Raw genomic sequence first — 12,027 nt, 5'->3', positions numbered from 1 at the left:
TTTCATCTGTAGCAACATAGAACATTTATAGCAACACAAAACACACACACACACGCATAAATGAGTAAATAAAAAATAAGAAAGAGAAATCTTTTTTGGCACTTATAAAGTCTATTAGAATTTTTGTTTTATTGGCTTTTTAAAATTTTGTTTTTTAAATCCACTTATTTATGTGGACTTGATTTCTGTGAATGGTGTGAGGCAGTGGCCAAGATTTATAGCTTTCCCTTATGCACGAGTCTGTCTCTGGGCTGCCCTGTTCCGTAGGTCTGACCACACTGCCATGTGCCAAGTCCAAGTTCTGACTGACTCCACTATTGCAGGTATCTGTGTGTTGTGTTTTTTTCTTTTTTCTTTCTTTCTTTTTTTTTTTTTTTTGTGTGTATGTGTTTGTGCTGGGGGTTGAACCCAGGGCTTTGCACATTATAGGCATGTGTTCTACCACTGAGCTACATCTCCAGCCCCTTTAAAATTTTTTTTTTTTTTTTGCAGGGGCTGGGGTTGTGGCTCAGTGGTAGAGCGCTCGCCTAGCACGTGTGGGGCTCTGGGTTCCATCCTCAGCACCATCTAAAAATAAAATAAAGGTATTGTGTCCAACTACAACTAAAACAAAATATTTAAAAAATTTTTTTTTGCAATAGGATCTTGCTGAGTTGCCAGCCTGGCCTTGAACTTGTGAACCTCCTGCCTCAGCCTTCAGAGTTGCTAGGGTTACAAGTGTGTACCAGTGCGGTGGGGTCAGCAGTGTGTTGATACTTAATGGCTTGAGTCCTTGAACTCTGTTCTTCATCTTCAAGATTGCCTCTGCTATTCTCAACCCTTTGGGTTTCTGGAAAAAATTGTGATAATCACATGACATATTTACCACCATCATCATTTTTAAGCAGAGAGTTATCACCACCATCCATTTCCAGAACTTTCTCATCGTCTGGAACTCTGCACCCATTCCACACTAACTCCCACCCCTCCTTTCCTGTTCCCCTCCCCGATTTTCCCTCTCAGTGAATTTCACCAAATCCTCCTCTAGGTGGAATCATGTAGTATCTGTCCTTTGTCGTAGTTAGTGGTAGAACCTCCTTCCTTGCTGGGGTGGAGTGGCATTCTGTCGTGTGGACGGGTCGCATTGTGTTTCTCTGCTCATCTGTGGATGGGCACTGGGGTCGTTGGCAGCTTTGGGCTGTTGTGAATAGCGCTGCGGTGGACGTGGGGGTGCAGATATCTGCTCAAATCCCTGCTTTCAATGTCGGAGTCATTTCTAGAGCTTCTCCGTTGGTATGTGTGTACACACGCTCACACTCCGCGGGGTCTTGATCAGCACTGATTTCCCTGTCCAGATCAGCGTGGCTGCGTTGAGCGTCTCAGGCATTACCCACATGCTAATTCCCCCCACGAGGGCTGAGCATCTTCAGGCCTGGAGAAGGCCTGTGATTTACCTTCCTGAGGCTGGGACCGAATAGCTGGCTCTGTGCTCCCCATCGCTGGGCTGCTTCTCACTCTCACCCTCCACAATCAGCTAAAATTTTGCTGATTTGACAGATGAAGGTGACATCACCATGTTTTAACACTTCTTTGTGAAGCCAACGTCATTGAAGTGTTTCCTGATTTCGACCCTGTACAGGTCTTGCCCTATGGATTGCTTGGGATTTTTAGGAAGGACAAGCCAGAACATGGGTCCATTCTCTGGCTCAGTTTCTAGCAGTGTCATAGAAACATCTAAGCCAAGTGTCGGTGTTTGGCGGGAATCGGCTCTTTCCTGAGTAACAGCCCTGATTGGGTCATGCTGAAGGGTTCTCTTAGTCTTTTCTGACATCTTCAGGGATGTTCAGGGTGTAGTTGCTTGGAAAGGCCAGATCATTTTTTTTTTTTAAGGTGTACCAGGGATTAAACTCAGGGGCACTTGGCCACTGAGCCACATCCCCAGCCCTATTTTGTATTTTATTTAGAGATAGGATCTCACTGAGTTGCTTAGCACCTGGCTTTTTGCTGAGGCTGGCTTTGAACTTGCGATTCTCTTGTCTCAGCCTCCCAAGCTGCTGGGATTACAGGTGTACACCATCCTGCCTGGAGAGGCCAGACCATTTTTAAATGTAAAAGGCTGGGGCTGGGGGTATGGGTCATCCATAGAGTGCTTGTCTAGCATGTGCCCTGGGTTCCATCACTAGCATGGGGCAGGGGGTGAAATATATTTGTTCTGTATTTGGTAACAAAGGGGCCTTTGGGATTGAAGATAGGCAGCCACAGCCTAGTGGACGCTCCATGGCTTGTGTCTGGTGGTATTGCTGAGTAGAAAAGTATAGGTGTTGGAGTCAAAGTCTCTGTTTCCTTTTCCATAGAAAGGACAGGGGAAATGAAGCCCTTGGCAAGCCCCATATAGGCCTTGTGACCTTGTGGCTCCCCCCATTCTTAGATACTAATTGATCACTTACTGTGTGCACTGAGGATGAAGTCAGCTAAGACCCACATGGTAATGCAAACTAGGGCTAAATCCGGCTCACTTCCTGCTTCTGTAAATAAAGTTTTATTGGAACACAGCATCACTCAATAGCTTATTGCAAGCTGCTTTTCTTGGGAGCGGAGCCAATAAATAGGGAACTGAGGTCTCATCAGCAGTGGAAAGCACTGGAGAAACACATTCTGGGAAGGTGTGCAGTGGGTTGCAACTTAAAATAGGGTGGCTAGAGATGGCCTGGTGTCGCCTGAGCTCTGGAAGAGGAGTGAGGGTGTGTGTAGTAGGGTATGTGTATTTGCTTTCCTGTGGCTGGGTCCTTACTGTTTACCAAACCTCCATACCCACCACATCCTCATCCGGCTCCCACCAGCAAGGGCTGCAGGAGCCCAGTGCGGGAGTCCCACCTTCCCATGGTGGGAGACCCCCAGTGGATCCCTTCCCATGGTGGGAGACCCCCAGTGGATCCCTGAGACTGCAGATAGCAACGAACCCTACATAGACTAGGTTGTTTCTTATATATTCCTACCTGGGACAAGTTTTAATTTACAAATTAGGTACCCTAAGAGATTAAGAATAGCTATTAACAAAATAGAACAATGAAAACAATATACTAGAATATATTGTTGGGGTGAATGTGGTGTCTCTGGAAGTTCTGCACGGTACTCACCCTTCTAGGATCTGCATGATAAGGTGAAGTGAGGGGGACGGCGTGAGCACTGCGACCTAGTGTTAGGCAGAAGCATGGCTGCACTAAGTGATTGATGGGTGGGTAGCATATACAACCTGCATACGCTGCACAGAAGGATGATTAAGCTCTCCGTGGGAGTACAGCTAGATTGCAGGAGATTTCATCATCTTATTGCTCAGAATGGCATGCAGTTTAAAACTTATCAACAGGGAGTGGCAGTGCATACCTGTAGGCCCAGCTGCCCGGGAGGGGAGGCTGAGACAGGAGGATCGCTTGAGCCCAGGAATTTGAGGTCATCCTGGATAACATTGTGAGACCCCTCCCCATGTCAAACAGATAAACAGACTTATTGTTTCTTTCTGGAATTTTTCATGTAATATTTTTTGGGCCTTGGCTGAAACTGTGGATAAGGGAGGATTGCTGTATATAGCCTAGCTTGTGGAGGGGTCCTTAGTGGCCCCATCCATTACAAAGGCAGGATTCCACGGGCCTACGTCAGTGCTGTCTCACCACTTCTCTGCCAGGGACCTGGCATCCAGCAGCCCCTGAGAGAGCCCCAGCCCCAGCACATGAGAGCCCTTGCAGGGGGGAAGCACCTTGTCTGGACTCCAATTCCACTCCCTGGTCACCTGGCCAGCCCTGAGTCTCTGCCTGTGTCCCTCCTTGGAAATGCTGGACACTGTGACTAACTCCTTCCTTTTGTGGCTATGAGAAGGACACAAGCCAATCATGAGTGTGCTTGGCTCATCACCTTGCGTATAATGAAAGGGCTCCAAAAGTTGGTTGTTATTTTATTTATTTATTTAGAGGATTTTATTTAATATTCATTTTTTAGTTTTTGGCGGACACAGCATCTTTGTTTGTATGTGGTGCTGAGGATTGAACCCGGGCCGCACGCATGCCAGGCGAGCGCGCTACCTCTTGAGCCACATCCCCAGCCCGGTTGTTATTTTTATTGTTAATGTTATTGAATATTTGCGCAGGAGCAGAGACACCCAGGTAGATGCCCGTTGTGTCTGGGAGTCGGGGGGCCCTTGTTTGCCCCCACCTTGCAGAGCCCTTGGGTGTTGCTGGATTCATGTTCGTGGTGCACGGTGGAATGTTTAACTCCTGACTCAGGAGCTCCGTGAGTACCTGGTGCTTCCTTTCTGAGCCTCAATTTCGCTCTGTGTGATGCATTGACCTGTTTAGGATTAGAGGTCGTCCGTTCGATTGAATTTGGCCAAATGTGACTTGTTTCTGGAGCTGAGACTTTTTTATTTTCATACCAGGGAATGAACTCAGGGGCATTTGACCACTGAGCCACATCCCCAGCCCTGTTTTGTATTTTATTTAGAGACAGGGTCTCAATGAGTTGCTTTAGCGCCTCGCTTTCACGGAGGCTGGTGATTCTCCTGCCTCGGCCTCCCAAGCCGCTGGGATGTCAGGTGTGCGCCACTATGCCCGGCTGGAGCTGAGACTTTTGAGGGAGGAGAATGGTGACTTCTTTACTCCAGAGGCCTTGGCTCCGTGCTCACCCCTTAAAAAAGAGCAGAGCTTTTCTTTCCTGCTACTCACTGAAGTGGCCCCCACAGAGAGGTGATCAGATCCCTCCTGGGGACCTTCACAGTTAGGTGTACCTTCCCATCTCAGGGGGCCACAGTTGGGGGCTGTGGTAGGGAAGAGGCAGAAGCAGAGCCCAGGCATGGATGGGGGTGTTGTTGGCGTGGGGTCCTGAGCCTGGTGCTTGTGACACTGTAGGTGCCAGGCTCCATACTGACTTGGTCATTGGCTCAGTCATCCTGGACAGCCTCCTGAGTCTCAGTTTCTTCTTTTTTTTTTTTGGGGGGGGGTACCAGGGATTGAACTCAGGGGCACTCAACCACTGAGCCCCATCCCCAGCCCTATTTTGTATTTTATTTAGAGACAGGATCTCACTGAGTTGCTTAGTGCCTCACTATTAATAGCTGAGGTTGGCTTTGAACCCATGATCCTCCTGCCTCAGCCTCCTGAGCCGCTGGGATTACAGGCATGTGCCACTACATCTGGCCTCAGTTTCTTACTCTGTAAAATAAGGGGAACAGGAATTCCCAGGGCTGCAGGGGTGCGTGTGAGCCAGGATCCGGGAAGAGTTGTGAGGGCTCTGCGGGCAGTGAGATGTGGCTCTGGAATAGGAAGCCGGGCAGCGGTTGCATTTTATTTTTTGATTTTTTTTTTTTTTTAACAGAAAGGAAATTCACATAACACGAAATTAACTGTTGGGAAAATTGTACAGTTCAGTGATATTTAGTGCTTTCATAATGAGCAAACACCAACTCCCTTGTTTCACAATTGAGTTTTTCTTCTAAGCGAGGACAAATGGCATTTGGGTGGAGAAAGTGGCCCCACTTGGACCCTGACCTTGGAGGAGTTGCTTCTCTTCTCTGAGCCCCAGGTTTTGCCACCATAAATAAGAAGAATAACAATAGTGGCTGACATTACACGGCACTTGGTGCCAGATGATGTTCAAAGCATTTTACTGAATAGGAGCTCGTTTAATCTCGGCATCAGCCCTGGGGGGGCAGCTGTTACTACAATATCCACTCCTCACAGCCTGGGGAAATTAAGAAAATTACCCCAAATCACAGAACCAGTGGTCCTGAGAGCCAGGATCTGCCTCTCTGCTCTCTCCTGGTGATGACCTCCGCCGGATTCTCCCCGTGGAGACGGTGTCCACTCCTGCCCACTGTCTGTACTTTACGGCTCCCTTTACTTTACCGGAATGTTGCTAAATGAAACCTAAATTAATTAAAATACAATGAAATAAAAAAATGCAGTTCCTTCGTCTCCCTGGCCACATTTCAAGTGCTCAGTAGCCACACGTGTGACCAGTGGTTCCTGCATTGCAAGCACAGACGCCGAGCAGCTGTGGGCCCTGTCGGCCTAGCACTGTTGGATGTCATGTATGATCCCACCTGATGGACACAGAGGTGGTTTGCAGTTTGTGGAGGATGACAGGCAGGACGGTGGAGAAAGGGAACGCTGTATGTGTGTGTGTGTGTGTGTTTTCATGCATGCGTGTCGGGGACCCTTGTGTGACTACTCAGAAGGAGGCATTTAGATTTGAGTTGTTGGGCTCTGGAGCTGGTCTGAGTTCCTGTCCCAGCTCTGCTCGGGCTCTGTCCCCAGATGCATGCCTGTGTGACCTTGGGTTGTCAATCATCCCCTCTCCACAAAAGGCCTGGGTGAGGATTGGGTGAGTTGCTTTTCCAGAGGGGTTAAGCACCTGTGGTGCCAGGTGTTCATGCAGTTAGCTTGGCTGTTTTCTCTGCCATCAGTGGAGAGGGACAATTTGTTGTTGCTGGGTGTTAGGTTTTGACAGCCATTGGTCTTGGCTCTTAAGGTGTCAAGTAAGATAATTATGGTGAGCAGCTTGGCAGGAGGTCTGCAGTCACCAGGGGGCGGCCAGGGACCTCCATCAGGAAGCCAGGCTGGAGGGAAGGAAACCCCACCTCAGGGATTCTTTGAGAGGCCACTGAGCTCTGGTCCTGTCACTGTCCCCTAGACCTCTGCAGCCAGTAAACTGGAGGTGGCCACTGTTCGATTCCGTGGCAGGGTGTGAGCAACTGGTGGTCATGGGTGTTGGTACCACAGGCTCCTGGAGGGCTCCATTGAGAGTCTGGAGACACTGGCCACACGTGGCCAGGGGCAGCTGCCATCCTCACTCCAGCCCGGGGAGGCCAGGTAGAATGGCCCAGGGTGGCAGGTGGCCTTCAGGGTTTGTGGAGTCCCTCTGTGTGTCAGGGGCTGCCCTGACCTTCTGTCCACATCCTAATGTGTGTCTGGGCTCTGGCCCTGGGGGCATTAGATATAATGCTCAGCCTGTTGGCCCAAAGGGGATGTCCCTGGGGGGCCTGGCCCTGGGCACAGGATGTGTGGGAAGCAGAATATGTCCCACTGTCAATTAGGGAGCTGCTTGGTGGGAAGAGATGGGCATGTGACCGTGGTCAGATGACACAGGTGGTTCTGCTTGGACTATGTGGCTGCCGGAGGTCTTCTTGAGGCCCAGGGAAGGCTGAGGGAGGCCAAGGGAGGCTGAGGGAGGCCGAGGGAGGGCCGAGGGGCCAGGGTGGGTACCTGGGGTGTGCAAAGCCAGAAGTCTCCCTGATTGACATCCAACTGTGGTGGTGGGCACTTGCTTGTGCCAGAAGTCCCTGACCTCACCCTGCTCCAGTCGCAGCAAGCCGGGCGGTGGGCCCACCTTAGAGCTGCCCAGCCCTGGGTTTCCCCAGCTGCCTCCGCCCAGCCCCCAGGGAGGGAGTTGGGGCACGGTTGAGGCCGTGTGGCAGGCAGGAGCCGTTGGTGGCATCCGGGCCCAGTGCCTCTCCAGCCCGGGGCGCTGCTGGGCAGGTTTCACAAGCCCAGGCAGGGGCAGGCCTGGCCGCTGGGCTTCCGCGAGCCGGGGCAGGAAGAGCTGGCGGCTGATGTAAGCCCTTGCGCAAACCTCTGGCTGCTGGCTTCCGGAGCCTTCCACCGCCCGCTTGTCACGCCAAGGAGGAAGCCTGGGGCTCGGCTGGGCCACATGGATGGACTGAGTGGCCACCATGGCTCTGGGGCCCGAGGGTGTGGCGCTGGAGTCTGGTGAGGGGCTGGGTTGGGGCGTGGGGGGCTGGACACAGGCTGCGGGGATGGGCCTGAGGCCCAGGGCCGCCCCCGTGGCTCTGCTGCCGCTCCCTCCACTCTGGGGGACCCCAGCGGGGCCTGTGGCCCTCATGACCTGTTTCTATACATGTACCCGAAGGAGCTGGGGTGGACCCTGGGATCTGTGCCACTGGGAGGTGGCAGTTTGCACTGGTCTGCAGACCCTGCAGGGGGCTGCGGCAGGACCCGGGCCCTCTGGGCACCTGAGCCAGTCATACTCTGCCTGCAAAGTCACTAACTCTTCTGTGCTGCCCGCCAACGGTGCCCAACTCCCAGGGACGTAGGAGGGTTCCTTGTCCCGGGTTCGCAGGCCTTCCTTTCACCTGTGACCTGGAGTCCTGCCAGGTCCTTCCCGTGGAGGGCAGGATGCTTGGACTTGGGGCAGAGCCACTGGGTGGCAGCAAAGAGGCCTCCTGTCTGGTGTGGGCCTGGCAGCCGAGGCACGGCATGGCTGGGCTCCGTTTCCCTCCAGGCAGCCGCAGTTCCCCTGGCTGGAGCCCTGGGACTGCACGGTCCTGTTTTCCAGAGGGACAGCCCCGGCAGGACTCCCTTCCACCTGTCTGAGCTGCCATATTCGCTGTCCCCATTTGTCCCGATTCATGCCCTGTTCCCCCGTGGCCCTGTGGTGCCAGCGCAGGCTCTGGGATGCCCACTGGTGTGCACGACTAGCTCCCTGGCTGTGTGACCAGGCTCCTCCCGTCTCTGAGCCTTGGTCACGCGGGGGCGGCTGAGCACCTGGAGGGCCCTGGGCACATCCAGGGCTGCTGTGGGGTCCTCAGGGAAGTCGATCTTCTGGAGGGTGCCCTCCTTGATTCAGGAGCTCCACTGAGCTCAGAATGGGGACTCTCCCCCTCCAAGCCTCCCACTTCCTTGCTCTGTGGCTTTGGGGGGTCTCCGCTCCTTTCAGGCTTCCATCTGCAAATGGGGAGAACGGTGCCCCTCAGACTGGGCTGGGTCTGCAGCAGGGAGTTCCTGGGTGCCCTGGTGGGATGTGCTGAGGGGCTCTGTCCCGGGTTCCTTCCTGGGGCCTGCAGCTTCTCTCCAGCCCCGGGTCTGGTTGAGCTGCCCTGGGTCCATTCGGGGACCAGTGTGGGGTGGGGAGGCCTCTGTGGCTTCCTGGCCATTGCTCCACCGAGCTCGGTGGGGCAAAGCTGGAGTCTTGGGGCGGTGGGTGGGGGTGGCAGCTGCCTGGCTGGCTGCTTGAAAGCCCCCCTTCTCTCTGCAGGCGAGGCCTTCTTGGGCAGCTTTGTGGCCAGCGGGATGGGGCCCTCGGCCTCATCCCAAGGGAGCCCGGTGCCCCTGCCCTCTGACCTCTCCTTCCGCTCCCCTACCCCCAGCAACCTGCCCATGGTGCAGCTGTGGGCCGCCCATGCCCATGAAGGTAAGGAGCGTGCCAGGCGGGCGGGGCTGAGGGCTGCTGGGCTGCTGTCCCCACCATTCTGGCAATTTTATGTCCCTAGCACTTTTCAAGTTTGCCCCCACCCCTCCACCTCCACCTCCACCCTCCTTATGGCCAGTGAGCCCAGCCCTGGCCATCTGACCTCCCTGTTGTTCCTCAAATGCCAGGTGCTTCCTCTAGTTGCTGTCACAGGGCCTTTGCACAAGCTGTTCCTTCTGCTTGCAGCCCCTCACCCCTGCCCCCTGGACGTCTCCTGCCTGTGTCCTTCAGGGCCTGGCTCGGATACCTCCTTTCTTCAGTGTTCCCATGGTAACGGCAGATTTACCTGTGTGATTATTCCCTAACCATCGGCTGACTTGGCCACCAGAGCGAGCTCTGTAGGCGGGGCCTGGTACATTCTGCTTGTGCCTGGTGCACAATAGGCTGGTGACTAATGTGGGAGCCGGGGACTGGGTCCACCAGCCTCTTTGGTTGCAGCTCTGCAGGGGTGCTTGATGTGGGGTCTGCGGGCCTGGCTTGAGGCCCACCCTGAGCAAACTCTGGACCTCCTGGAGGCTTCGTCCTTCCATCCATGAAGGCAGGGGCCTCCCCACCCCGGCTCTGGTGGGTTTTGGATGCTGATACTCTGACCTCCTCCATCCTCCTGGGGAGCCTGTGCACTCCCCCAGATCCTAGAAGCTCTGGGAGTCCACCCTGCATGTTGAGGGCTCTCTGGGTCTTTCCCAGCTCCCTGCCTCCCCACTTCCTCCTGGGGTCTCACATATGGGTTATGAGCACTCACCAGGATCCTGCATCCAGCCCTGGGGCTGCGGGAGGCGACATGTTCCTCAGGAGGCAACAGCTGCAGCCAGAGCTATCCCCAACCCCAGGGCTCCTGCCAAGCCTTAAACCACACGGTCCTCACTGTCCTGGGGAGGCCACTGAGGCCCCTCCTGCCAGGCCCCTCAGGGCAGGCCTCTGTATCTAGGAACAGGGTTGTGTGCTCTGCACGGAGGGGGCCATCCTGCCTCACCTGGGTGTTCGCTGTGGGCCTGGGATGCTGGGTGGCTCTGCTGGCCAGCTTGCTCCTTGGACCTCCTGAGATTTTTTTCCTCTTCTGTCAACAAGTCTTGGTGAATAGTAACACTAAGGATGGCAAATACATGGCATGCTTACCAGGTCCCAGGTGATGCCTACTCAGGGTCACTTTATCCTCAGCCATAGTCTTGGGGTGGGGGCTCTTTTGCCCATTTTACAGACAAGAGGACAGAGGGATCTGCCCCTGCCCCAGAGCACTGATAATGGGATAATGTGCATCAGGGACTCCTTTGTTTTGTGATTGTTGTTAATGTCGTCATCAGATGATGCCAGGGGAAGAGCCATCAGCCCATGGGCTAGTGACAGGTCCTGGCTCCCTGGCCTCAGAGGTAGCAACTAGGACACAGGGTATCTGGGTTCCTTAGGGACCTCCAGTAGGACCCCAGGCTCAGGCAGAACATCAGGACTGTTGCCCAGTGCCACTGTCGGCCTGCCTGGCCTCCTTGCACCCTACCAGGTGGCCTCTTGTCCTCATTCCTCTTGGGCTTCTTGATTCTCTTGTCTGTGGCTGCCCTTTCCTCTCTTTGTCCTGTGAGGCCCTGAGTCTGGGCATTGATGGTGGGGAGTCCTTTTGAAAGGCTGGGGGGACCAGTGAAGGATGGGAGATCTGGCAGCCAGAGATCCTGGGTCCAGTAAGGTTCCAAAAAGGTGAGTGACCAGCCCTGAGGCACATAGCAGAGAAGGGGTCCATTAAAACTGCTCATCCGGGGTCCACATTAGGCTGAGGGGGGGTCTAATGACCTCAGTTCAAAGCCAGACTCCTCTGCTGTGTGACCTTGGGCAAGTGCCCTTCTCCGAGTCCTTTTTTCCTATCTGTAAATGAGATTTTAAATGAGGTGTTTTTTTGCTGGGTGCAGTGGTGCACACCTGTGATCTCAGAGGCTTGGGAGGCTGAGGCAGGATCACGAGTTCAAAGCCAGCCTCAGGAATGTCGAGGCACTAAGCAACTCAGTGAGACCCTGTCTCTAAATAAAACAGAAAATAGGGCTGGGGGTGTGGCTCGGTGGTTGAGAGCCCCTGAGCTCAGTCCCTGGTACCAGATTTTGAGGTTTCAAGGGTAAAAACAGCAGCAGGGCAGGCTATGATTTGTGGCCGTCAGCGTCCCCTCCTGGGGGGATCCATTCTGACCCTCTTCCTGGGGGTTTGAGGAGCCAAGCCCTGCAGGCTGCCTGGGACTGGAGGGAGGCCTACAGTGGCATGGCTGGGAGAGGGACAAGTGTCTCTCTGGAAGCTGGCGTTAAACCTCGGATTCCCTGCACCAGGGGGTGATGGCCAAAATGGTTTGTTTCCAAGAAAACGCTGGGAGGAAGCTCCTGTGAGAGGCGTAAGTGATGCAGCCTTTTTTCTTTCTCCTGCAGGCTTCTCCCACCTGCCCAGCGGGCTGTACCCATCCTACCTCCACCTGACCCACCTGGAACCCCCCAGTAGCGGGAGTCCCCTCCTCAGCCAGCTGGGCCAGCCCAGCATCTTCGATACCCAGAAAGGTCAGGGAACAGAAGTGGGTGGGACTGTGGGGGCTGGGGGGGTTGGACTTTCTCAGGGGCTTTTCTTGGGCCCTCACTAGTACCCTGGCCAGCTCCCCAGCTGTTTCCTTTTTTCATGGCTCTTGGGACCCCAGGACCTTGTGCATTCCAGGGAAGTGCTCAACTTCTGAGCGATGCCTGCTGAAGAGGCCTTTTTGGGACCTCAGCCCCTAAGGACTCCTGCAGGTGTACTGGGTTGCCCACAGCCTTCTGGCATCTTCCAGATGTGGTC

The 12,027-nt window shown here is 54.2% G+C and overlaps 1 protein-coding gene across 6 annotated transcripts in view; it reads left to right on the top strand.

Annotated features, from left to right (window-relative positions):
• The window catches only part of Tnrc18 (trinucleotide repeat containing 18), a 91,786-nt gene that overhangs the window by 16,601 nt on the left and 63,158 nt on the right, over positions 1–12,027 (top strand). For 3 of the 6 annotated variants that reach the window (XM_071605516.1, XM_071605517.1, XM_027919739.2), the window contains exons 3-4: positions 9,022–9,177; positions 11,631–11,756. In XM_071605516.1, coding sequence (XP_071461617.1) covers positions 9,022–9,177; positions 11,631–11,756 — 282 coding nt within the window. Of the gene's footprint in view, positions 1–7,631; positions 7,737–9,021; positions 9,178–11,630; positions 11,757–12,027 lie in introns of those variants that run through there. The other 3 variants (XM_027919743.2, XM_027919742.2, XM_027919741.2) reach the window with 2 other exon arrangements.

Source organism: Marmota flaviventris, chromosome 19 (genome assembly GCF_047511675.1).
Source record: "Marmota flaviventris isolate mMarFla1 chromosome 19, mMarFla1.hap1, whole genome shotgun sequence".
Lineage (NCBI taxonomy): Eukaryota > Metazoa > Chordata > Mammalia > Rodentia > Sciuridae > Marmota > Marmota flaviventris.
The sequence above is the reverse complement of the archived record's forward strand: the minus strand, read 5'-3'. Positions and strand labels throughout refer to the sequence as shown.